A 26,086-nucleotide genomic window follows, 5' to 3' on the forward strand; every position below is an offset into this window, starting at 1 on the left:
CTGGTTTTACCTCCTGGCTCCACCACTTATTGGCTGTTGGATCTTCAAGAAGAGGCTTAACCTCTCTGGGCCTGTTTCCTCATCAGAAAACGGAGCTACTGAAAAGTACCTCTCTCGTGGGTTCATCTCAAAGCTTAAATTAAATATTATGAAAATGCTTGGCATGAGCCCAGCACATAAGGTGTATTCAGTACACGTCAGCTACAATCATAATCATTAGGAAAAAGAAAACATATCTGCTTAAAGTTACAGTGCAGCTAAGGGTAGACTCAGGAGCCCCCCCCCCCGCCCCCCATGCCAACCAGGGGAGCTCCAGTTGAGACTATTCTGAATGACCAGGTTGTTTCTCTGTCTCAGACTCCCAGTCGTATATCACCTATTGACTGGGAATAATGACTGTACCTCACAGGGCTGTCATATGTGAAGGAAGAGAATCCTTTTGTAAGTGAAATCACTTTGTAGGCTGTCAAGCTGGTTTTATTTTGCGGGTGGGCGATGGTAATAGCGTAGTTTCGGGATCCTTTTCTGTACGAGGTCTGAGCTGTCTTCTGGACCTTCTCATAACCCCACCCCCCCACCCCCCATCTCCATCCTCACTGCACTCTCTCTCCTGGGACCCCTGGGGAGGGGATTGTTTGTAAGTAACAGGTCATGCTGACCAATCATCTTTTATAAACAACACACTTATGCCTGTCGAGCTTAGCTGCAAAAGACAAGGCAGGATAGTTGGCTTGGAATCGAATTTAGTGTCATTTCCAAACACCCCCAGCTCAGAAAGCAAACCCATAGATGGTCAGGAGGGCACGGGATGGTGTTAAATTATAGTTTTCAAACAAGGGAAAATCACGACGCTTGTGCCACTATAAAATGAAACTTAGCAAAAGGTTTTGTCAAGTCATTATGTAATGAAGGAACCCAAAGGATATTTAGACCAGTTTATAAAGTATTCAAGGAGCTAGGTGTTTACAGGCAGTTTGATGTTAGGTCAAGACTGATAGTTAGGTATATAACTAGTAAATGTCCTACAGGACAAGAAACTATAACCTCTGGGGTTATCTTTTTCAAAAGGACAAAAATTATTTGTATTTGTATCTCTACTAGACAAAAACCTACAAGTTAACAAGTAACTTCACGGAGTCAGAAGAGAACAAAGTAAATGTCTGTACATAATCCTTGCGGGGATGGGGGTCGGGGGGTGTCACATTGCCACCACATGACATGGAAGGATGTGCTGCCCGCACTTCTGCCTTACATCCAGGTTCGGGATTTTTTTAACAATGGTAAATACTTATTACATTGTACAAACAACCTTTCAATCTTACATGATGCTTACAACAGCCCTCTTGGGGCAAAAGGGGCAGGGAAACCCCATTTTCAGGGGAGGAAACTGAGTTACCCATGGAGAGGGAAACTGAACACCCGCCCTCCTCACTTCATCTCCACCCCACGTTACCCTCGGGGGCATTTTTCTCCTGTAAGACCTCCCTGGGGGTTCACCTGAAGATAAATGCTCCAGGGAGGGAGGAGGCCCCACTGCCCCCTTCCCTTTCCAGCCCAGGGGGCTCCTGGTCTCCTCTATGTCCTTTTAAGTCCCCAACATGCTTCAGTTCCTGAACATCAGATGAACCACATCCTCCTATCCTGAGCCAAAGCAAAGTATCCACACATTTTATCCTCTCCTCAGGAAAAAGGACAGAATGATGCTGCATTCCAAGAACCCATTTTTTTTTTCAAGTGGTGGCTCCTTTTAAACTGTTCTATTCTCAGCTACTGTGCACCATCCTTCATCCGAGACAGAGTCCACATCAGAGAAACCTACTGTTTATAAACCAGAACATCTCATTTGAAACTCCCATTCTGGTTGAAGCTTTCCCCTCTGCAATAAACAGGCTCATCACGTTCTGTGTCGGGGAGAGTGGGGTCTGTCTGGCTCCTGGATGAACAGCAGGCTGTGGACAAATGGCTATTTATTGTGTTAAACAGTCCGCCAGGAAACTGGCGGCGAGTGTGGCCTGATGGCCCAAATCTGTTTCTTCCTTGCAAGGCCATTTCTTTTTCTCCCCCACGGACTTCTGTTGCCATGGAAACTGTCCCACGAGCAGGATGGAGACTAAGGCCAACCCTGCTTCCTGTACTTAGTCAGAGAGGCCACAATTATAATCACAAGACAAAGTAGGGAGTAAGAAAGTGGATGGGGTATGCATCAGAAAAATAGTTCCTCTGAAGTTCCCTAGAAGTCTGAAGCTGGGGGGAAAAAATTGAGAACATCTGATTCAGAGTGTGTTTACACAAGTATACTGACAATAGCAAACGCTCAGTGCATAATAAATGCATGCTAAGCCCTTTCTATGTGGCTGCCCATTTAACCCTCACAGTGACACCACAAGGCAGGGGGGTTTTATTGTCCCCATGACCCAGATGAAGAAAGAAACTCTGCAAGTCCAGTCACTTGCCCAAGTCCAGGGGCAGAAAGGGACCGAAGTGGGACTCAAACCCAGACCCTCTGACCCCAGAGCTTGGACCTCTTGACTTGTAACAGCTGCCTGCTCTGCACCTCTCTTCTCGCCTCCCTGGTAGGCGAGCACTTCGAATGGGCTGACCACCCAACATCCACTGTCCACCATTCCACTTGACCATGTCATCCTTCCTGCCTCGAGCCAGGAACCACTCTGTTGGCTTTTTTGGGGGGAGCAGGGTGGGGAAGCTAACCAGATTTATTTGTTCATTTATTGTTCATTTGTTTTTTTAATGGCAGTCCTGGGGATTGAACCCAGGACCTCATGCATGCTAAGCACGCACTCTACCACTGAGCTCTACCCACCCTTCAGCCATGAGCCACTTTGTAACATCCCACAGCATGAGGATTCCATGGAGCAGGATTTGGGCCACCCCGATCCGAGCTGGGCAAGGAACTGAGTCGCCATTAGCTGCACAGCTAACAAATGTCCGCGGTGGCACCGCAGGACCAGCCCCCTACCCCAGAGGCTGGAGCTCGGCTGTGCTGGACTGCCTTCCAACACTGTTTCTAAATCAAACCCTGAGCCAGCACCCAACTCTCCCAGCCAAGCACCAGGGCTAATCCCCTTATAGGATGGCTGTTAAATCAACCACTCGGTAGAAGGACAACCATGCTCAGGCAGGCAGCGTGATCGGCCACATAGGAAATGCTCCCGCGTAGCTCTTGGGTCTCAGGCTTTGCCGACCCTGGGTCTGCCTAAAACAACCCAACGATGAAGCCCGCTTCCTAAACTGTATCCTCCCCCAAAATTTACTTACATATTAAGTACTAAAGGATCACTGTCTTTCAACTAGTAGAATCCAAGGTGTCCAGAACAAGAGGTGAGGTTTTCTATGCCAACTGCCTTAGGGAGTGCAGTTCCGCCTGTGAAGGAAAGTTCCCAGCTCAGACAAGGAGATCATTGTGAGCATCGTGTTGTTTTTCAATTTGAACATGAATCTAACACTGAATAGGCACCAATATGAACATGATTCCCTCCAAATACGTGCACCATGGCTCTTAGTCCCAAAGCTGGGGAGATAATACACATGATACAGACAGAACAGCACAGGGTGGGAGGACATGGTGTCAACAACGGTCACCAAGCGGGAGGTATGGAGCTGGGTACTATCGCAGGATGACTGGGGGTGCAGAATTATTGCTATTGTGAAGAGTAACTAACTTTCTTTCCTTCTTTGGATTTTAACACTAGCAATGAGGACAGCCTCACCACTTCTTTCTCCACTAAAAAACAGAGCCCCAAAGGGCGTGCTCAGACGGTGACACCCTACCCACCCAGCCCTTCTGTACTTTCTGCCCCTCCACACACTCCTCCTGCTGCTAGTACTCTGCTTCTCCTTTTCTGCCTGCTCACCCTGAGCAGCCCCAATCCCAAGTCACCTCCTCTGAGAAGCCTCCTCGGACTTCCCATCTGGGTTGATTAACACCTTTAGCTCTGTGCTCCTGAAGTGCATGTGCAAAATAATAGCAGCTACCATTTTTAGTGCCTAACGTGGTTGGGCACGTGATGTACATTATCTTTGTACCCATTTGACAGGTAAGGACACTGAGGCTCAGTTTGTCCAAGGCCAGGTGGCTGTTGAGTCATGAAGCTGGGTTTGGAATCCGGGTCTCTCTGGCTCCAAAGTCCACGTCTTTCTACTGCACAGTGGGCAGCTGATCTTTCCTCAAACTTAACCCTTCCCAGAGAGGAGATAAGTGTGTCTTTCTCCATCTCTCAGTAGACTGTGCATTCCTCTAGGACACCAGAGTCTTACTATGGATCCTGCACCTGGCATATAGCAGGTGCTAAATTAATGGTTAAATGAATCAACAGTTTGTTGAATGAGAAGCCTATCCCTTTACCTTACTCACTGATGGAGCTTTGCTTCTGATCAAATCATAGCACATGGTATACCAGTCCCAGGTCATTCCCTCACCCGTAGTGGAGAAGCAGGGAAATTTCTCAGCTCACATCCATATAATAACCCACTGCTTCTCCCGTTCTCATGTCGTATGACTCTCCTGGTAATTTTGTTGAAGTGCAGGTTCTGATTCAGGAGGGCTGAGACCCTCACAGGTGGGGCCCGAGGGTTTGTGTTTCCGACACACTTCTGGCAATACTGCTGGTGTGAAGATTCCATTCAAGAGCCATTTGGGTTGAAACACATCATCCAGCAGCAGCCAACGCACTTTGGGTTCCTCTGGCCAGTAACAAATAATAAAACCTATCTCGTGCGTTGTCCTCCTTCCAAAGGAAGACCAGACTTCAGATGTTCCTGATCGTCCATGTTTTAGCAAAATATTTAAGTTATGCTTTGAGCTCTCAGCATTTGGCAGCAGGAACATTTGTTGGTGCCTGTAGCTTTGGTTCAATCAGATCCTATCAATAAATCACAAATAAATGCAGGAGAGGCAACCCGCGCTGGAAGATTCCATTCCGGTGACAAGTGAATCAGGGGAGTAGGCGAGGGTAGGGGAAGGCGCAATGAGGCCCCTTTGCATTTTCACTGGGAAGGGCCCCACCCTTCCCCTCTTGCCTACCCCATGACCACTTTCCCGGCTGGTCTCCTCTGTTCCTGGTAAACAGTAAAGCGATGGCTTATTCATCGAGCCCTTTGAACCCCACACAATCGCTTTGCTGGTATGCCAAGTCTTGAGAGGTCAAGCATCCCCGGTCCAAGACGTTTGGAAGAAAAACACCCTCTTTTCTGTCTCCTTTTCCAGATGTCCCTGGGCCAGCAACAGTCAGCAAGAGGTGTGCCTTGTCTGCGATGCAAAGGGACGTGTTCGGGCTTCGAGCCACATTCGTGGAGGTAACGGAGTTTGTCAGGAGAGGCTCTGCCTGCCTTCATTTCTTGGCTGTCCTTTCTGGGAACCCTGGTGGTTCTCTCTGGGACTGCTTAGGATGCATGCGTTGTCAGTGGACTGGCTCTGGAGTGAATGCACTCTTGCTTGGCTTAATTCAGAAATGACAGAGAAGCCCGTGGGGAGCCAAAAGAGTTAGTGCTTTATAAGCCACTTCCAGGTGGAGGCTGCCATGCTCAGCCCAGCAAGGATGCTCTGGGAAGGGGCGGGCCGTTGTTACCTGGTACCTGGTCCACTCTGGGTAGACCTGCCTGTCCTGGGCTTGATCTCGTCCTACTGTGCCCTCACCCCACCAGGGTTCTGATCTAAGAGTGCCTTGGGGACAGAAATAAAATTCACTGTGCCCACAGTACTGAAAATCCAGGACCTGGTAGTCATATCCATGTGGGAGGACTGTAAGATCCAGCTGAACTTGGATTTGCAGAGCTTTTTTTTTTCTTTTTCCCTTGAGGACTATGGAAACAAGAGGTAGAGCTGCCACACTGCACCACCCCGGGCACCATTCACATCAGCATCTTGTGGATGGCACCCCCTGGAGGTGTGCAGGGCACAGCCTGTGTGACGTCCCTGCAGCCCTGGGAGAGAGAGAGGCTCTGTATGGCACTAGAGCTAGAAAGGAGCTTCTGTCTCCACTGTCAGAGCGTTGCCTTGGGCGCTTAGCATGGGGACAAAACTGGGGCGATATTTAACTCAGAGAAGTTGCCTTCCACTATGAAACGGAAATTACAAAACTATTTATTGAGCTGAGCTAAAGCATTTAAAAAAAAAAAAGCTCTCATATTTAAATACTGAAATAACCCTAGGTAGGAGGTATGAGTATCTCCATTTTACAGAGCAGGAAACTGAGGGTGGGAAATGGGTGAACAGCTACTAGGTGGCAGAATTTGAACTCAGGTCTGCGTGAAGCCCCATCCTGTGCCCTAAACCACTCCACAGCACTGTGGACCACGCCCAAGACCGTTCTGTGACTCTATTCCCTGCCAGTCCCCACCTCGGAGGAGCTCACAGCGTCTTCTGGATTCAAGGGACCTTCAAGGTCATCCAATCCCTACGCCCGTCCCTTGCACAAATTCCTCCCACGGCTAAAACACTCCCAGGATGAAGAACTCCCCACGCATCTCTTTTGGCCAGTTGCGCGCTTCCTGGCCTTGAGAAGAGTCAGCTTCCCTATCACTCCAGCCCAGTGGCCCTGAATCTGCTGTCAGGGCATCACAGAACAGTGCTGGCTTCGCGCCAGCTTTTGAAAGCCAAGCGGGGACGCCTCCTTTTAGAGGCCCTGGGGCTGGGGGATAATGTGCCCTAGAAGCACGCACCGGGTGGGTTCAATACCGTATCTCTTCTCTCGGGGATCACAGTCCCGCACTGCCTGTTGTATAGTGTCTGAAAATGGTTGGTTAATACATTTTGTCTGTTTTCTTAGTGGTTTATGGCAGGAAGGCAATTCTGGACACTGCTCCTCCTGGCAGGGAGGGGAAGCCTCTCTGCGTTGTCCTAGTCCTGACATATCCTCATCATCCTGCAAATTATCTGAACACCCAGTGACCCTGTTCTTGAGAAATACAGACAGCAGCTTGTAGGGCCCGCATAGCCAGTGTCACCTAGGAGCAGCCTTCACCGGGACCTAAACTTAAGCCACATCCCAGCAGTGAGGGCTCAGAGTCGTAGCGGGGAAACCATGTCGAACCATTTTTACGCTCCAGTTCTCACACTCTCAATAGTTTGAAAGATGTTTAAACGATCAAAGCGGCAGCCAGTCTGGCTTCATGGGAAAGTTTCCTAACTGGTAAGCACAGAGCAGCATTCACAGGTTGACTCTGCTCGAATAAGACGCTTCCTTTCTCTCGGCCTCAGATTTTCCCATCTTGAAAAATGGGAACGTAGGAACCGCTGGGACCTCAGGTCCCTTCCCGGCTTTACAGTTTTATAGTTTCAGGCAAATTGTCTGTAATCACATTAACGATTCACGTGGCTGGTAGATTTAGAATGGTCTTCATATTGGTAGACAGAATAGTAGAATTACTTAAAGAGGAGGGTACAGAGTGAAGACAAGAGCAGACTTTTCAAACAAATATGTCATGAAAATGTTTCCCCGCAGCCTTCAGCATCCAGTTTCCAAATGGCCAGGCTGGACTCTCTGCCTGCCTGGACCAACCTCATGGACTGCTGAACTGCCATTCAAGGCAGAGGGACGCAGGCCCCCAGAACTCCAAGCTTTTCAGAAGGAGCCCAAAGAAAGGGTTCTTCCTTGCGTGCAGAGATTTTTTTTAATCATCATCATCGTCATTATTCTAATAGCTTTATTTTTTTTAAATGTCCACCAACTTCAGTGAGTAGAGGAAAGAAACCTGATCTGAGGGAAGAAGGGGACCTAATATGAAAAATGGAAACGAGGCCACTGGCTCTGCAAATTAATAAAAATTTTACATTCTTCAGGGGTTGCTCTTGACAGATCCTCTCAATCTCCTCATTGTGGCGCCCTTGCACGAGGTCCTATCTCCCCACCAGCCTCAGCAGCTGCCCTGGGAACGGTGGTGTTAGCTCCACCTCTTCTCCCCAGGGCTGGGGATTTCGTAGGTTACTCCGCAGTAATACAATAGCTGGGCTTCCTGGGCTGTTCCAGGGACAGAAAGTCAACCTGAGCTGCTTAAGTTCCTGAAAGGGACCGACGGTGCCTCTCACACTCCGGTGTGCATCAGAATCTCCTCTGGAACAGGATCACTAGCATCCATGCCCGGATCCCACTCTGGACCAGTGAAACTAACCAGCTGGGGCCAGGGGCTGTGGGGGTGGACCTCCAAGTTAACACAGCTCCCCAGATTTGGGTGTGAAGCAAAGCTTGGAACTCACCAACCAGACCAGGGGCCAGTAAACTTTCCGTAAAGGGCCAGAGAGTAATTGTTTTAGGCTTCGCAAGTCACATGGCCCCTCTCACAGCTATTCAGCTGGGCCCTTACAGCACGAAGCATCCCCAGGCAATACGTAAATGAATGAATGTGACTGTGTTCCAGTAAATCTTTACTGAGGGACACTGAAACTCAAATTTCTCATCATTTTCACATGTCTCAAAATAGTAACCTTCTTTTGAATTTTTTTCAACCATTTAAAAGTGTAAAAACTCTTCCTAGTTCACAGGCCATGCATAAATAGGAGATGGGCTGGATTCTGCCCATGGGCTGTCATTTGCCAACCCCTGATGGAACCACCCATTTCATTTCATGATAAGAAACTTGACAGGGGCCTGTGGTGGGCTAGTGTTCAGGCTGGGATTAGATTCCAAGGCTGTGCCTTTTCCATAACTTCAGGTTGCCTCTGACAGATTACAGAAATGGCCACTGTGACACCGCTGAGGATCTTTCTAGAGGCATCTGTGTCCTCTGCAATCTGGGTGCCTGGAAAGAGTGGGGTGGGGCCAGAGGGGTGACTTCCTCATCTATGAAGTCCTGGAATAAAGGAGAGAGCTGGATAAAGGAGAGAACATCTCCTATTTGTCATCATTTTCCATTTCGAAGTATGAGGCATTCCCAGCAGCTCTAATACCATACTGAGTGTCTCCATGAACCAAAAAAGCCAAGGGCAGCTTCCTCCCCGAGTCCCAAGTATGGAAGGTTTGGGACATCAGAGGACTCCTTCCTCTTCCTCCCCCTTTCACTTCCTGCTCTGCTGCTGCCCCCCCGCCCCGCCACCTCTCCTGGAAGCCAGTGGTGCCCTCACCTGTCTTCTTAGGGAAGCACCTGCCTCCATGCCTGGCTCATAAAAGGGAGCTGAAGGAGGATAGGATCAGTCATGAATAAAATGCCCCAATTCCACAAAGCAAGCAACCCCTTCTTATGAGAACAAAAAGAAAATCATCTTGCATTTGCCTTGTGCCATCTTTAGGCTCGCATCATCTTTAGAGATAACTTCTCTGGACTTATCATTGAGATTGTCCATTTGAACATGTCTCAAACACCACTGAATGTGAGCTTGGACCCTAAGCTTCTCTGCCAAGAATGCCAGAAATGCCGCCTTCTCTCCCCCTTAACGTCAAACACCATGTCAGTGCATTAAAAACAAGCAGCCGCCTTGCCCTGAAGAAATGTGTTTCACCTTCTGTCACCCCATTTTCCAAATGCATCGCCGCTGAGCCCTTTCCTACGTGCCGCACACTATTATCCTGGGGGCATCAGCCCAGACAGCGGAACCACCCCAGGGCATATGCAACTCTCATGTGGTCCAACCTGATTTTCTTATGTTATAGTTTCCACCTGACTTTTCTCTCCCTCTCCCACCCCAACTGCAGTCTCCTTGAAGGTTGTGACCCTTCTTTTTGTATTAGACTAGGGTTTCCCAGCCTCAGCACTACTGACATTTGGGGCTGGGTAATTGCTGTCTGTGGAGGAGCTGTCCTGCGTATTGTAGGATGTTTAGCAGCATCCCTGGCCTCCTCCCTCCAGAAGCCAGTAGCGCCCAGCTGGGACAATCAAAAGTGTCTCCAGACATTGCCAAACGCCCCTGGGGGAGAGTTCTGACGTTGATTGGGAACCACTGATCGGGACCACCAAGGCACGCCTCCGGTCGCCCCACAATCAATATTTGCGCTAAATGATTAAATGCATCAATCTCCTGAGTTTAGACGAGGAAAGGGGGCTTCCTGCCAGCAGGCATGCAACGGCCCGGCACCGCTCCCACTTAAACCTGCCCCGAAGCGCGGTAGGTCTTGTCGTTGCTTACTTGACCTGACCAGCTCTAAATCCCCTGCGCTGGAGCATCTGAGACACAGCATGCCTGAGGGGACACGGCCAGGAAGGGAGGGGAACTCTCTGGGTGTCTAAACCTTAACAGCAAGACACAGAGCAGCCATACGCTTTTGTTTTTCATTGTCAGAGAGAAGCAGCAGGCTCTCAAATGAATGGAAACCTGCCCCTTGATGATTTTCCTTCTCCTAGTCTCGCAACAAATCTTGCCAGCAGACATCCATCTCTCCAGCCCGAGGGGTTTTCTAAGCTCATTTCCTGCCCCCTAGGTCCTGTCCCCCAGCTTCTTGAAGAAAATTTCCAGCTGCATTCTAACTTCAGGATGAGTGCTCAAGAGTTTATAAGCTGCTGAAACTTGGAGGCCCAGGACTCCTGGGAGACAATTTCAATCACTGGTTAGAGGGGGAGGGTATAGCTCGGTCGTAGAGCGCATGCTCAGCATGCACAAGGTCCTGGGCTCAATCCCCAGTACCTCCATTAAAAATAAATGAGGCTACTTACCTCCCCCAACAAAATAATAAATAAATAATCATTTAGAAGAGGGATGAGCAGACTTCCTTTGTAAAGGGCCAGACAGTAGATATTTCAGGCTCTGTGGGTCACATGGTCTGTGTCACAATTACTCTGCGGTTGCCACCCAAACGCATCCACTGACAATGTGTAAATGAATGGGCATGGCTGTGTTCCAATGAAACTTTATTTACAGAAGCAAGTGGTGGGCCTGTTCTGCCCACAGCGAAGACTGTCTGTAGACCATCTCTAATGATGAACCAGCTCTTTTTATCAGCCAAAGTCATACCCATGTTCCCCACAGGTAGACTTGAGTTTCCAATGCCAAAAGCCTTTTGGTCTCAGGTTATCATCTGTCTGCAGCTAACCTTTCCGAGTTACTAAAGTCAAACTCAGCTTGCTTTCCAAAGCAATAGATGCTGCCGGCGGGAGACTCTGCCTCTCTTTTCTGGATGTTGATCTCACTTGTCTTTACCCTACCTCCCCCCACCCAGGAAAATATGCAAATCGTGCAAATGCAGCCAAGAGGACCACTTTGTGAGCTCTGACCTGGAAGATGATCGGAAAATTGGCCGCTTGCTGATGGACTCTAAGTATTCCACCCTCACGGCCCGGGTGAAAGGCGGGGACGGCATTCGGATTTACAAGAGGAACCGGATGATCATGACTAATCCCATTGCCACCGGGAAAGATCCCACCTTTGACACCATCACCTATGAGTGGGCACCCCCAGGAGTCACCCAGAAACTGGTAAGAGCCCTTCCTCCAAACAAGGGGTTGTTTTCCTATCTTTGTAAATAGCAGCCATGCCATGGGTTCCTGAATGTCAAAGACAAGGTAAGAAGAGGGCAAAAATGGTAGGACTAGCTATGTTTTTGAACCTGCTCCTGCCTCACTGTGTGATCTTGAAGTGAAAACTGTCTGGGTCTCAGTTTTCCACATCCATGAAATGGGTAGAGGTGTTCATGTGAGTTTTAAGGGCCCTTCCAGCTCTAGCACAGGGTTGTTTGCAGTTAGTTCCCTTTGGGCTCCCCACTTCTGAAAAGACGATGGTTTATCCTTCTGAGCTCCCAGGGTACTTGTCTTCATCTCTAAGTTGTTCATTTTCCCTCAGAGTGCCCTTTGCAAGCCTAGGGGAGAGCGCAGGAACAGTCTTCTCTTCACCCTAACTCTCGGGTTTAGGAGGGACAAGCAAACTGGCTTTACACAACCCAAGGGAAGAGGCATCCAGAGAAGGACAGCCCACAGAGCGCAAGTGACCTGCACAAGGTCACCCCCTGGCTGCCCAATGAAAAGGACGCATGAAAAGTCCCCCTGCAAAGCCTCGCCCCAGACCATTCAATCAGAAGCCCAGACCGCAGGATCAGAATGACCAGACACGAGTACTGAAGGGAACCTGCAGGTGATAGCACGTGCAGCCACCTTGGAGACCCAGCGCACCAGATCGTGCCCCTCAAATTTCCACAAGCATATGCATCACTTGGAGAGCTTGCAGAAACACATCCAGGATACTTGGGGCTGGTCCTGAGAGTCTGCAAGCCTGACAGGCTCCCAGGTGATGTGGATGTGGCTGGCCCTGGACCACAGCTGGAGTAGCGAGGGCCTAGATGATTTCTACAAGTTAACAAAATTAAAAGGCCCTCCAGTTTTAGAGAAGCAAGCCTGGCATTGAATTCAACCTCTTCTGGGAGAAAAAGGGAGTCCTGCGTGGCCCCATCCCTGCAGGCTCCTCCCACAATTCGTGCTGTGCCCCCTCTCTCCGTACCTGTCAGGGCCCTGACCTTCCGCCTTTCTGCCCAGGACCACTCTAGGCTCTTGCCCTCCTCAGGGACTTTGTACACGCTGTTCCCTCTACTTGAAACATCCTTACTCCGCACTTTGCATGGCTGGGACCTTCTGTCAGTCAGGCCCAGGCCTGCCCTAACCACCCAACCTGCGCTAGATGTCACCCATCCCCCTACTACATTTTTTTCTCTCAATTCTCCATTGTTTTTCTAGAAGCTTTGCTTTCAAGCTGTAATTGTCTCTTGCCCGTGTCTGCTTCAACACCCTCTCTCAGAGGGGAGCAAGGCCCAGGGGAGCACGCTCCATGCCTGTCCTGGGCATCACCCGGCCCAGCACCTCGTGCCGCGCAGAGTGTGCAGCCAGCTTAATGGGTGTTTGTGCCGTGTCACCTCCCAGCCAGTGACACTTAGGTGTGGTCTGTGGACTGGCATGGCTCCCCAAAACCCTTGTGACTGGTCCACAACCAGGAGCACAGGAACTGAGAATAAATGTTGGGAAATTGTGGAGGTCCAGCAGTGGACACCCAAGGGTGGGATCCAAGCAGTCCTCGGGGGAGCAGAGTCCCCATGTGGTCAGCCCCCCATGGAAGTCACGGGTGGCATGAGCTACGTTCTCATCACAGGCAGGGAGCCCACAGATCGTCCCTCAGTTGGTGGCCATCCTTCACCGTGGAGGGTTCGAGCCAGCCCGGTGCTAAGCTGCAGCTTCAGAGGGGAACATACCCCACCTAGATCAAGCGAAGAGAAACAGATTTTCTCTTCAAGTTTTGCTTTCTGAGAAGCATATTTTATAAGAACACTTCTGCATTCATGAGCTCAGCCACCCTGTGAGGGAGGGGTGATTTTACATGTAAGGAAACAGAACATTTCATTGGCCTTCCTGAGGGTGGGCGGGGCCAGGTCCAGGGCCTCGGAGGGTGGAGTGGTGGCCACCAGCAGTACCAGGTGGTTCCGAACACGGGTCTGGGTCAGCGGTCAGTGGGTCGCCAAGATGTCCGTGGAAACTAAAGCAGCTCATCAAAGAGCCGGCTGTGGGCGTCAGGCACTGGCTGGTGAAAACCCCAAACTCTTTGGCCCTAGACTAATCAGAGGAAGGTACCATCAGGCCATGATTAATGCTGGCTCATAAAACCACATGGGATAAAGGACTCTGTGTCTGGCTGGCATCTGGCCCGCCCCGGGAAGTCGCATTTCTGAGATTGGACGTCTCCCTTCCTACTCACACTTCTGACTTTTTTTTTTTTTAATTACCAAGTGATCAGGACTGATGATACTTTGGAGAGGGGCAAGGCCTGAATCTTGCTCACTGTCATCCTTCCCAACCAGAATGAAAACCAGAGAAGTGCTTAAGCCTTTTAAGACTTGTCCCAATAAACCTCATTGCTAACATTTACTGGGTACTTACTATGAGCCAGGCACTGTCCCAAGAGCAGTATGTGCACAATCTTATCTAATTTTCCAACACGGTTTGGGCTGTACTGTTATGACCCTCATCTATAGAAGGAGAAACTGAGGCTCAGAGAGGGGACGCAGCTAGCCAGATGTCCCACAGCTGACTTCAATGTCAGGACCAGGTGATGAACTGAGACATCCGTGACTCCCAAGCTGCCCAGCCAGGCCAGCTAGCCAGGCAGGTGGGAGGGCAGGGCAACTGTGTGGCTTAGCATTTTTAGGGAAGTCTTCCAAGAACAGGGAGGGGCTTGAATGAGTCTTTGAAAGTGAGCCAGGATTTGAGGGAGCCAAGATGGAGAAGATGAAGGGAACCAGCATCCTTTGAGCACCTGTATACAGTATCTCATTAAGACCTCACCACACGCCATGTGCTCCCATTTTACCGGGCAGCAAACAGAGGCTTGTGGGGATCCTCTGCAGGGGTGGCAATCACTCATCCCTCATCCTCTACTCCCGTGTCCATGGGAGACACTGCTGATCAGTCACAGCTCCGTTTCCCAGTGAGCCCACATTGGGCCTCAGAATCCTTCTCAACACAGCACTCTAAGCCACCATGATTAACCAGGATTAATAAGGAATGTGAAACCCATTTGTTGTCCTTGTCTGACAGCTGGAGAAGAATCAGAAAGCGCAGAATCAGGGCTGGGTCTCCTGATTCCAGAGCCCCCATGTGTCCTACTGCCCAGCCTTGGGGGAGAAAGCACCTTTCTCTCTGCTCTTTTGATTTCTCTCCTGAGAAAGCCTGATTCTGGGAACTCATCACCCAAGATGTCTCAATCAGCCAACAAAGCACCAAATTATTTGGAAAGGTCCTCATAAAAAACTTAAAACCTAAACCAATCTTTCCAGCTGGTCCCAGGAAAGAGGCTTCTTGCTAAATGTTTTGAGAACATGACTTCAGTCAGCTTCCTGGAGCGACATCTGGGAGATTCTTACAGGCTCTGAGCGGCTCAGGCAGCAGATTCTGACCTAACCCTCTCTCTCCATCAGCCCCTTCCCAAGTCCATGCCAGTCGATAGTGACTGTTTGAGGTGAGTTCTGAGACCCTCCTCAGGGTTGATTAGTAACGTCTGCCATCACCGTGTGACTAGGGAGTGGAGGCAGGAGTCTCAGGCCAACCATCACAGAACACATGTCCGTGGAAGCTGGATGCTGAGGCCTTGCCCAGGCAAAGGCAGAGAGCCGTACCCAGCTGGGGCTTTGTGCTGCAATAGGACCAGTGGGCTGCTATCTCCAGGGCCCCAGCCAGGAACCCATACAGGAACCCAGCCAGGACACCAGCAGCCAGGACAGAGCCGTGCAAGGACACTGTGAGTGCAGGCTCAGAAAGATGCTGGCTGGCGAGGCCACCGCACAGGACCACAGGGTTTATCTGTAAAGCCGAATGGGGAGGTGTGCAGGCTTTAGAAGACGAGGGGCACACACCGATCCACCCTGGCATCAAGCAATGCTTCCACGGCCCCCTCACCCTGAAACCATGACAAAAGGAAACTCCCCCAGAGTTCAAGGGACATTTTTTCTCTTTGCAAATCCTCCTAGTGAGGCAGGATAGAAGGGTTTGAGACTCAAGCTGCTGAGTTCAAAGCGGTCTCTGCCACATACTGGCTGTGTGACCTTCAGGAAGTTACTTGACCTATCTGTGCCTCGGTTTCCCAAGGGATAATATTAGTACCTTCCTCGTAGGAGTGCTACAAGAATGAAATGGGTTCCCACAGTCAGGCACTAGAAGAGGATCACAGTAAGCAGCATGTAGGTGTTCTCTGTCCCTACCATCCCTCAAACCACCCACCCTGGGGGAGAAGGCAGCCTTCCTAGAAGTTGCTGTACCCAGAGCCAACTCAGCTGTGCGACTGGGGCTGCTTCAGCACCTGGAGTGCGTGAGAGGTTGGCCAGGTCTGGATAACCATTCTGGCAGTGTGAGCAAAGCTCTAGTCTTCACTTCTCCAAAATCCTTCCCGAGATCCGAGGAGCAGGGCAGGCCGCAGGCAAGACATAGGAAGGGCTGGTGGGGGTATTTCTCTGCCCCACACCTGCTGTCCCCTAACCCATCTCCCGGGGGCCTGGGCCCCACCCCAGCCTGGTGGCTTTTGGGCTGCTGCTTCCCCGTCCTCTGATGGTCACATCCCTTTCCCCACCCACTGTCCTTGGATGTCCTGCTTTGGACTCACCCAGGAGAACTTGGACAAGCGCTCACTTCCTGGCCCCTCCAGGATCCCCAATCAGAGTGGGCCTGGGAAGCTTTTTCATAAGGTTGCCAAGTGATTCTTAAGCCCCCCATGTTTGAGATGAGGTTCTTCAGATCTACCTGCCTGGCCTGTTCGTGCTGGAGGCCACCTGCCATTTCATACTGATCGAGAGAAAAACCACAGTCGCCCCGGTCTTCCCAAGACAGAGTCAGGAACCAGCCCCTCCCCGACATGTCATCAGCTGGGGGCTCCCTGGGGCTCCTGGTTCTTCCAAGTGTTGGGTGAAGGGCTGGACCTCCTGGCCACCCAGCACCCCAGCTCCTCTGGCCCCTTTCCTGGGCTGCGGAGCCACTTAGTGTTGCTGCTCCCCTGTGATGAGGGTCGCGTGAGGTCACCCAGATGTCTCATGATGGTGCCATCTACCCTGAACTTCACAGATGAGGAAACCAAGGCCCAGCAGGACTGAGTGCTCTCTGGGTCTTACTCAGAGAGTAGCAGCAGGGCTGGAGCTAGAAACCCAAATTTCCGCACCCCAGAACTCTGGGCAACACCCGGGCCATCTTCTGTGTCTGGAAAAGCTCCTTGAAAGTGAACAGGGACCAAGAGGGCGTGCGTGAGCCCACAGTGCCAAGAGAGCTCAGCCAGGTCCCCGGGGATCTAGGGCTGAGCCTCTGGGGGATGCACAGCCCCCCTCAATTTCAGTCCCACCGGAACCAAGGTCACCTGCCTCTCCCTGTTCTAGAAAGGCTTTTATCCAGGATTCATTTATCATTAAACTCAGCAAACCACAGTCTCTGGACCAGCAGACCCCTCCGCCAGGCCTTCACCCCCTGCTCCCAACAATAGGGCTGCAGCTGAGACTGTCCATTACGAACTGCACTTTCCACGTCGATTAACACAACTCCCGTGTGAGTCCACCCCCAAGGATGCACTAGAGGGCAAGCAGGTTCTCAGCGGGTAACCTGGCTGCAGCCACCTGGGTGTGGGAATCAGGCCACCCACTGGGGTCAGGGTCAGGTTCAGGGTCGGGGTCAGAGGTGGAGAACAACAATCAAGGATAAACAATTTGCCTTTCACCGTTTCTCAGGCTGTGTGGCCTGGCCTCTCCCCAGAATCTCCCCATCCCTGGGACCCACCCAGGTGGAAGATTTCTGCTCCTTAAAAAAAAGCAAACAAAACAAAAGGCCAGTTGGACAGTGATCCACAGACATGTTCATATTCAGATGGTCTATCGTCCATTCTAGCCTGCCTGTGTGGAAACATTATTGACCTGAGACCTTGTTGATTCTACTATCAGAAGGTGCTTTGAATATTTTTATTCATAAACCATGAAATACCACATGCCTATAACAATTTAATTATACTTTGCTAAGAAAGGCGATTTTCAACTAGATTGACTTTTTTTTAAAAGAGAAACATTGCCAAGAGGTAAATGAGGTAAAGATACTGAGTTTTGAAGGAAACGAAATCCATGTTGTAAAGCCAGCAAATCTCAAAACAAAGGTCTACTAAAATGAGCTCACTCTCACCAAGAATATGAATCTGTGACCACAACCCGGGGGAGAGTGGAAGCTGATTTAGGTCTCTCTTAGGTGTGACCAAATTTCACTCCATTCCTTCCTTGAGGATGCTTGGGTCCTGCAAAACCTGAAGACCTAGACACTGCCCACCGAGCCCAGGGCTCGCCAGGGCTCGGCTCTCGGCCTGGGTGCTGGGGAATCACGGGTGCTCTGTCTCCCCCTCCCCAGGGCCTGCAGTACATGGAGCTGATCCCCAAGGAGAAGCAGCCGGTGACCGGCACCGAGGGCGCCTACTACCGCCGGCGCCAGCTCACGCGCCAGCTCCCCATCTACGACCAGGACCCCTCTCGCTGCCGCGGACTTTTGGAGAACGAGCTGAAAGTGATGGAGGAGTTTGTGAAGCAGTACAAGAGCGAGGCCCTGGGCGTGGGCGAAGTGGCCCTCCCCGGGCAGGGTGGCTTGCCCAAGGAGGAGGGGAAACAGCAGGACAAGCCCGAGGGCGCAGAGACCACTGCCCCCACCACCAACGGCAACATCGGCGACCCGTCCAAGGAATACGTGAGTCTCTCCCGCTCATCCGTCCATCCATCCATCCATGCCGGGGGCCCCAGCTCCAGGCACTGTTCCCTCATTCCTGCATTCATTCCCACGGGGGACCCTCCAGGGGAGAGCTGGTGCTCCTGGAGTCTATGCCAGGCACCATCCCGTGAAAAGTAAGACAAGGTCCCCGCCCTGGAGAGGCTCGTGGTCCAGTGGGGGTCACAGACAACCAAAGGGATGCAGCTCCCAGAAAGGGCATCTGACCTTGCTTGGGGGAGAGGGGAGGCCGTGCCGGCCTTGGAAGAATAAGTAGGAGTCACCCAGGTCTTCGGGCACTTCCGCGAAAACCTGTGTTGCCTTAAAGAGGGGAGCATGAGCCAAAAAAAAAAGGAGAAAGTTCCAGAGAGCACAGCACAGAGGATGGAGTGAAGTCCCATGTGAATGAAAGCGTGGTGTGCGTGTGTTGGAGACGGGGGTGGCGGGACGAGGCTGGTGAGGTCAGCAGGGGCACGTCTCCTGAAGAGTCCTGCCCTCCGGCCACTCATCACTCAGGCACTGACTAGCCCGGACTGTCTGCTGAGCCCCGGGAAATCAAACAAGCAGAGGACACTGTCCTCGTGTTGGAGTGCCACGGACTTAGGACTTTCCACTGCGGGCCGTGGGGAGCAGTGGCAGGCTTTCTGCGGGAGGTATCACAGGATGCGGGATGGGCTTCCCCAGGAGGAGCGTGGGAGAAGTGCTGTGGGGGAAGCCCCTGGGGCCTGTCTGAGAAGCACAGGCGAGGAGGCAGGGTCTGGGAGCTGGAGCCTCCCAGCTTGGCTTGTCTTAATCTGCAGCCCAGGAGGTGAGAGGACTAGCCTGAGACTCGGGTCACGTGGGCTGATGTCTGCTAAATTTCCTGGCCCCCAGCCCCAACCCTCATCAGCCAAGCGATCTCTTGCCTCTGTTTGACATTTGGAGATAAAAGTCCGAACACACAGGGTCCTCAAGCAAATTACATGCTTTTCTGGGACCAGGCTAGCAGCCACCCGCCTGAGCCAGACACCTCAAGGAAATGCCAGCCCAAATGATGCTGTCACTATACCCAGAAGGGGCCAGCTCGCCCATCTCTGTAGTGATTCACACTTGTTACACAAGACCTGCGTCCTACATCTCCACCCCGCTCCCTGTGGGCATGTTCATTTGGGATTGCCATCCAATGAACTCTGAGACAAAAGAATGAGACTGATTTTCCCTACCACAAATCTGATGATGTATTGAAAAGACCCATTTCTCCGTAAGAATTCACATCCCAGGGGCTTAAAAAAAAAGTTAGATCCAGTTACCATGTTTCATAAATTAGTCTCTCTATAGCCCTGCCCTCTCCCCACCCTCCAGTAGCCGTCTGTCCTTAACGCATAAATACTGCATGGTTCCAAGCTGGAAGGCAACTTCTTTAAGTCTGTGACATTTCCCAATTGCCGTTCCCAAGAGAGAAATGTTGATCTGAGAACTCTCTGATCCTAGACTCAGCCCACATATTTGGACAGCGTGGAAGTGGGGCAGAGGTGGCCTGAGATCCCTGGTCCTTGCCCACAGTCAGCTTTAGGAAATGGCTCTGACACTCTGGAAGCACATAAACAAGACCAGCCAGTAAACAGGGAATCTGAAGGAAGCCGATGTTGGTGGGCAGGGCGGGCTTGGGAAGACAGACTTTCCCTTCCTTGCCCTAACCCCAATCTTAGTTAGACACCTAGTGATGTCATCGGTAGACCCATGTCCGTCACCTCCCTCAGATGCAGAGGTCCTGTCCTGTCCAGCTCTGTATCTGCAAGTTCCATCCATATAGACAGTAGGTGCCTGATAAAATCCATGAATGAATGAACAAATGAATGAACGGATAAATGTTGGAACTAAATTGATCCTTGAAAGATGGGGACCGCGTGGGTGGCCGTTTTGCTGGGGAGGATGATGAGGTTTCGAGCTCACATGCATCAAGCACCTGCTCTGTGCCAAATGCTGTGCTCACTGCTTCCGGGGCGTGGATTAATCCGTGCAGCTAGCTGGGGGGTAGATCTCACCAACCCCATTTTACAGGTGAGAAGTCAGGGATTCCGAGAAGATAAGTATCCGGCCCGGGGCCCCATAGTCTCTAAGGGGCAGAAGCTGGATCTGATACTCTCTACTACATTGGTGCTGAGTTAGAAAACCCTGCTGGTTATCTGTTCCAGGAAGAAAGCAGGCTGGGCGCTCTTATTTGACTCCCTGTTTACCTCCTTGAAGCTGGGGAGCAAATCCTATTAAGGTAGCTAAACAGCCCACCCAGCCATAGACGGCGTGTCCCGCAGCCCCGCCGTTAGGCCTGGACCTGGGCCGCCTGCCGGAACCGCGCTGCCTTGCCCCAGGGAGCAGCCCGTTCAGTGGACATGGGTGCTGGCCGCCCTGTGCACTGTGCTCCTCCTGTTGTCATGAAAGGGCAGACAGGACAGTTACCAGAACCAAGCATTAGGCATGAAGCTTGACTTTTGCTCCCCTGGGGAGGGCAACGAACTTTGCTAGAAGCAGTCAGGGCATTGGACTCGAGAACCCACGAACAGGGAGGGAGTAGAGGGCTCAGACCGACACCCCACAGCAAACAGTGATTTATGAAAAAAAAAGAGGCAAAAAGAAGGACACGTGACACATATCATCCTAGAACTGTGTTGGTAACTTATCACTGTTCATTATCTTAACTCTAAGAGTTCCTTCTGTTGTTAGTGGCTACCATTTAGCGGACTTTCTCTGGACCGAGCACAGCACTAAGCAGGGGAGTATATTCTGATTTAACGCTCCCAGCCGCCCAACGATGTGAAGAAAGGCACTGGGATTCAAACCAACCTCTGTCAGCCCCGCAAGCCCATCTTTCCCGTTTCCCAAAGCTAATTCCTTGGACAGCTCGTGGCTATTAGGCTATAAAAGGGCCGGGCCATGCAAGGCAGACATCAGAGCTTTGAGGAGGGGACGGCATGGTTCACAAACTAACGTTGCCTGGAAGTCCGGCCCAAGTCCAGCAGGCTGGGTCCCACCCCAGAGCTCACCACTAGTCGGCGCAGATGAGGCCTGAGAATCTGCATGCCTAACGAGTCTCCAGATGGTCTGGGGGCCACGCTTGGAGAACTACTGCTAAAGAGTGTTAAAAATTACCTGACATTTTAGCTCAGCAAAAATGATATCACCAATTTCATAAACAGTGAGGGTCCAAGAGATGCTAACACAGGACTCCCAGCTTAGGGAGTCCAGCTTTGAGAGGGCCACACAGCACTCTAGAATTCCTTGAAGTGTCCTTGGAGAGATCTGGAAACACAGGCACAGAATGTAGCCCGCTGCTCTACACCCACCCGACTGCCCAGTCCTTGAGCACAGGGCACTGAGGCCACAAGCCCCATTTTCTCTGTGCTGCCTGCAGCCTACACCACGGTCAGTTTTCCCGGATGCTCACTCGGCTCCGTCCAGCTGCTGGACGGCTGGTTACAGTGATGTCCTTCCTTAGGACCATGGGAGGAGCTCAGACCCAGGCAATGACAGGTCAGGCAGCCAAGTCCGCCCCTCAACAGGCCCCTCCACCAGACTGTCCAGACCAGAGGAGTGCGACTGCCAAAAGCCTTTTCCAAATCGCCTGTGTGGAATCTCCACCCACAGGCTGAGTTCTGAGTGAAGCCGGAGAGCGGTGGTCCAGCCAGGTGGCAGGAGCAGCGCCCTCTGAGCCCACCCATCCTCATGGCCAGGGCTGCTCAGTTACCCAGATCTGAGCACAGTTCTCAGGTCTGCACCCCTCCCCCCGGCTCCCAGACCCCAGGGCTTCACATGGGCCCCACTAACAGGACAGGCGACCTAAGATCAGCCATGACACATCTGGGAAATGAACCCGAGAGCTGCGGCTGCCCATGCCTACCTCAGGCGTGGTAGCATCATCATCACAGTAAGGTTAGGAGAGAGGCATCATGGGAAATTCCATCAGTCGCCCCTCTTCATGAGGAAATGCCACCACAGAAAAATCCCAGATACTCACACACCCACTGTTACTCCCAAAGCAAGCCCTTTAAATCAGTGAGGCCAATGAAAACCCAACATATTTAGCCTCCTTCTCTTTCCTTCACTTGCCCCACTGTGTGCGCGTGGAGCAGGGAGGAGGGGGAAGAACAGCAGGCTCACTGATCTCTTTGAATCTTCTAAACAACCAACGCAAGAAGTTGGGTTTGTTGTGCCCGTTTCACAGAGGTAGAGCCTGAGGCACAGAGAAGTTAATGGGCTTGCTGGGGGAGGGGAGGGAATGGGGATGGGATTCCAGCCCAGGTCCTTCTGCATCACCAGCCCTGTGGGGTCTGAGCCTTGTGGGACTGGGGTCCAGCTGGTGGGGAACAGCACAAGGATACATGTGCTTCTACTTGCTGGGGTGAGTGACAGTGTTTGGAGTAACTGACAGCCCGGCCCGGTGAAGAATTTAGGGTCCTCTTGTCTGCAAGCCAGGAACAAGAGAAGGACTTGCCTCTCCCACCCTAATCCTACCCACCATGGGTTCTCATGGGTCTTTGGGGCTTCAAAGCGTTCCGTGGCCAGTGAGCTGCCCACTCTAGCAACCCGGACCATCCCACAGCAGTGTGGCCAAGCCTCACATCCGCTCTCAGGCCCTCGCTTGGACCTCTCCAACCTGGATGGATCCTACAGATACTCTGACTGTGAACAGCTTCACCAGATCGTTGCCTTGCATTTAGACAGCTTACTGGTTATTTTCTCAGAAATTAAATATACAGATTTCCTGGGCATGGTCATCTTGCCCAGGAATTTCCGCCCATCCCTACACCCCAAACTTGCAACTGAAGCAAGGGGAAAGAAAGCCAGCACATAGCATTTCATGTCATCTCTGCCCTTTTGTAATTTTCATTCCTGCCAGGAGCCCCCCTGCTCCTGCCTTGTCAGCCAAACCACGGCACCAAAGAGAGTGACTAAAAGAAGAACAGATGGAAGGAAGTGAAGACATTCCTGGGAGTTGTAAAGATGTGTTAATTTGGTCCCAAATCACAGCACAGCCCCCTGCCTCCTCTCCCCGCCAGCAGGTACAGAGGAGGGACCAGTGGCCTGGGTCCCCGCCCTCCCCAGAATTCAGCCTCTCAAATGGAAACTTACAGCAGCTGGCGGCTCAGCTTCAACAAGGGACATATTTGTGGGCAAGGGACTTCCAAAGCTTCGTCCGAGCAGATGTTTGGCTTGTGGGCTGGCTTTCCTGCCAGCCCCTCTCTGGCAATTTGAAACCACCATCCTATCCCCATGCCTGAGAGCCCCATTCGAGCTGGAGGACAGTGGGTCAAAGGCCCAGGAAGCATCCCCCAAATCACCATGGTTACCACACTTCTCAACATCTGCCTGCCTCCTTCTTTATGGTGGAGATATTTTAATGACATTAAAGGAGATTTTCTTTTCCACAGAAAATTCCCTTCATCCGACTCTTTATACTCTAAATACTTTTCCATGTTGCCACATAAGTCGTCACAAAAATTTTTTTCTGAAGTGGGCTGTGTAATATTCCATTGACTAAAACTGAGGTTGCCCAATTTTTTCTGTAAAAGGCAGATTGTGAATGTTTTAGGGTTTTCGAGCCATACGGTCTCAGTCATAAGCCCTGGCCCCTGTCCTGGCAGCCCTGATGCAGCCAAAGACAATATCTAAACAGATGACCGTGGCCATGCCCTAATAAAACTTTATTTGACAAAACAGGCGGCAGGCTGGATTTGGCCCACGGAGAGAGTCTGCTGACCCTGGAACTGGAAGAACCATACAAAATGTTTTGTTTAAGAATTACTTTGGCTTTATCTGATTTTATTTTGCTACTGTAGGTAAAGGGGTGACGATGGTGATGGGTGGTGTCACCCCCCATTCACTGACTGCCCAGGCTGTCCCAGGCACTGTGCCAGGCTGCTCATGGCTGTCATATTTAATCCCAAGAATGATCCTTCAAGATATACTGTCCCCTCTCTAGTCATCTAGCCGGTTAGTGGTGAAGCCAGAGCAGTAACTCAGGCCAGCCTCACCCCAAACCCTGCACAGACTCTGAATAACGGAAGCTCCCACTTCCCTGTGCGGTCCTGCCACCGGGTGAGGCCAGTACAACAGAGGTGACCACACGTGAGCCTTGTCCCTGCTCAGCAGCGACCCTGTGCAGGAAGCTGGCCTTCCCCTACATGCCCATCAACACTGGATTCAAGAACACTGCAGGCTGATGGTCTCTCTCCCAAGCGTACCATTTACAAAGCCCTCCTGGCCCCACCTTCTGCCTTCACCAGACAACCAGTGACAGAGGCCAAGCACCAGTGGCCAGCAACAGTGACCACATGTGCCAAGCATCTCCCATGAGCCAGGGCCCGCCTCCTGTTACAGATGAGGACACTGAGGCTTGGAGAGGTGGCTGACTTATCCAAGAGCCCCCCCAAGATGAAGCTACAGTGGGACCTCATGCCAGTCTGGGACCCTAACCACAGCATCGCACCCACCTGCCCACCCGGCCTGTCTGTAAAGAGCCTCAGGAAGATGACTGTGTCGGGGAACAGAACGCAAGAGGCTGAAGATGCCAGCAATGTCGCTGGGCCAGAAAAAGAGAAAAAAGAGAAAGAAAAAAAAACCCACATTCTGGGATACATGAGGCTGCAAAGCAAAGATGGTGAATCCTCACCATAAGAGGAAATGGGAGATGCTGTTTATAAATAAATTGTTGAGTATTTGTGTTGGAGAGAACCCAGTGCCTGAATTCAAGGCCCTTGTGTTAATATTTACTGAATCGTAATGGTAAGATTTTCACAAGGCAATCTGGGTTTAGACTGGGGAGGCCTTTGGCTAAGAGCCTTCCAGAAGAGAACAGCATGATTGGGACAGAAGTTCTGGCAACCCCGGCAGAGAGATTAAGGCTGGTTTAGAGGGTTCTCGATATCTGCAGATCTGCCTCTGAAGGCCAGTGCGGCTCATCCTTAGAGACAGTCCTGTGGCCGTGTAACCCTGGGCCACTGTCCTCAGTCTGCTGTGGCCTCCAACACTTTGTGACTTGGTGACTTGCATTTCAGACATCTTAATAATTCTGCGTGTCCACATCTGCTGCTGCTGTTATGCAGGATCATACTTCAAGCACCCCGACGTGCCACGGTTTAAAGCCACTATGTCTCTATTGCTCACAAGTCAGCAATCTGGGCACGGCTCAGCGGGGATCTCTCGGCTCTGAGCTCAAGGTATTATCTGGAGCAGCCCACAGGCTGGGGGCTGGGATCTCCTGAAGCTCGGTCGCTCACACATCTGGCCTCCTTGCTGGGAAGACACAAACGGCTGGGGCGGGACCAGCAGCCTCTCCCTCTGTCTCTAAGTGTTTTCTCCCCTAAGATGGGGGCCTTCAGACCTTTTTCCTGTTCATCTAGAACTCCCAAGGTGTGTATACTGAGAAAGCAGAAGTTGTGTTGCTTTTGATGACCTACCTCAGGAATTTACAGCATCCTTCCACCACATTCTAATCTACAGAAGCGAGAAGTAGACACCCTGTTGGGTGAAGGAGGGTGCAAGAAGTTGCCAGCGTCACTTCCACACACCACGGTGAAGGGAACACCAGCCCGGCAGGGTCTGAGCTTCTGAGGCAGCTGAGTCTAGAATGCTCCTCAGCTTTGTCAAAGCAGGCATTTACAAAAGCCCGAAGTACAGAACAAACTCTTTCATTTAGACCCTTGTGATTAAGAACCTCTCACCATTTGAACATGAACAGGGCAAAACTTCAGAGGCACTGGGAGGAACGTCATGTGCGTTCTACCTGTGAGAGGTTTGTGCTACAGCGTCTCCCCCCGGCGGGGGGGGGGGGACAGTCTGCAAACTAGGTTACGCAGCAAAGGCTGGACTGATTCTCGTGCGGAGGCTCTGGTTTTAGACAGCTGGGAGTATGAATGAGAACCCACTGACATGCTAATGAGCAGTGTTCTTCTCTGTCTCTTTTAACCTAGTCCCAGAGGACTTC

General features: G+C 51.4%; 1 protein-coding gene across 1 annotated transcript in view; it reads left to right on the forward strand.

Moving 5' to 3' along the window:
- The window catches only part of LMCD1 (LIM and cysteine rich domains 1), a 55,359-nt gene that overhangs the window by 23,574 nt on the left and 5,699 nt on the right, over positions 1-26,086 (forward strand). Inside the window, exons 2-4 of the mRNA XM_006206837.4 lie at positions 5,225-5,313; positions 11,103-11,358; positions 17,779-18,108. Of these exons, the coding sequence (XP_006206899.1) occupies positions 5,225-5,313; positions 11,103-11,358; positions 17,779-18,108 (675 nt within the window). The remainder of the gene's footprint in view (positions 1-5,224; positions 5,314-11,102; positions 11,359-17,778; positions 18,109-26,086) is intronic.

This window comes from Vicugna pacos, chromosome 17, assembly GCF_048564905.1.
Source record: "Vicugna pacos chromosome 17, VicPac4, whole genome shotgun sequence".
NCBI classification, from domain to species: domain Eukaryota; kingdom Metazoa; phylum Chordata; class Mammalia; order Artiodactyla; family Camelidae; genus Vicugna; species Vicugna pacos.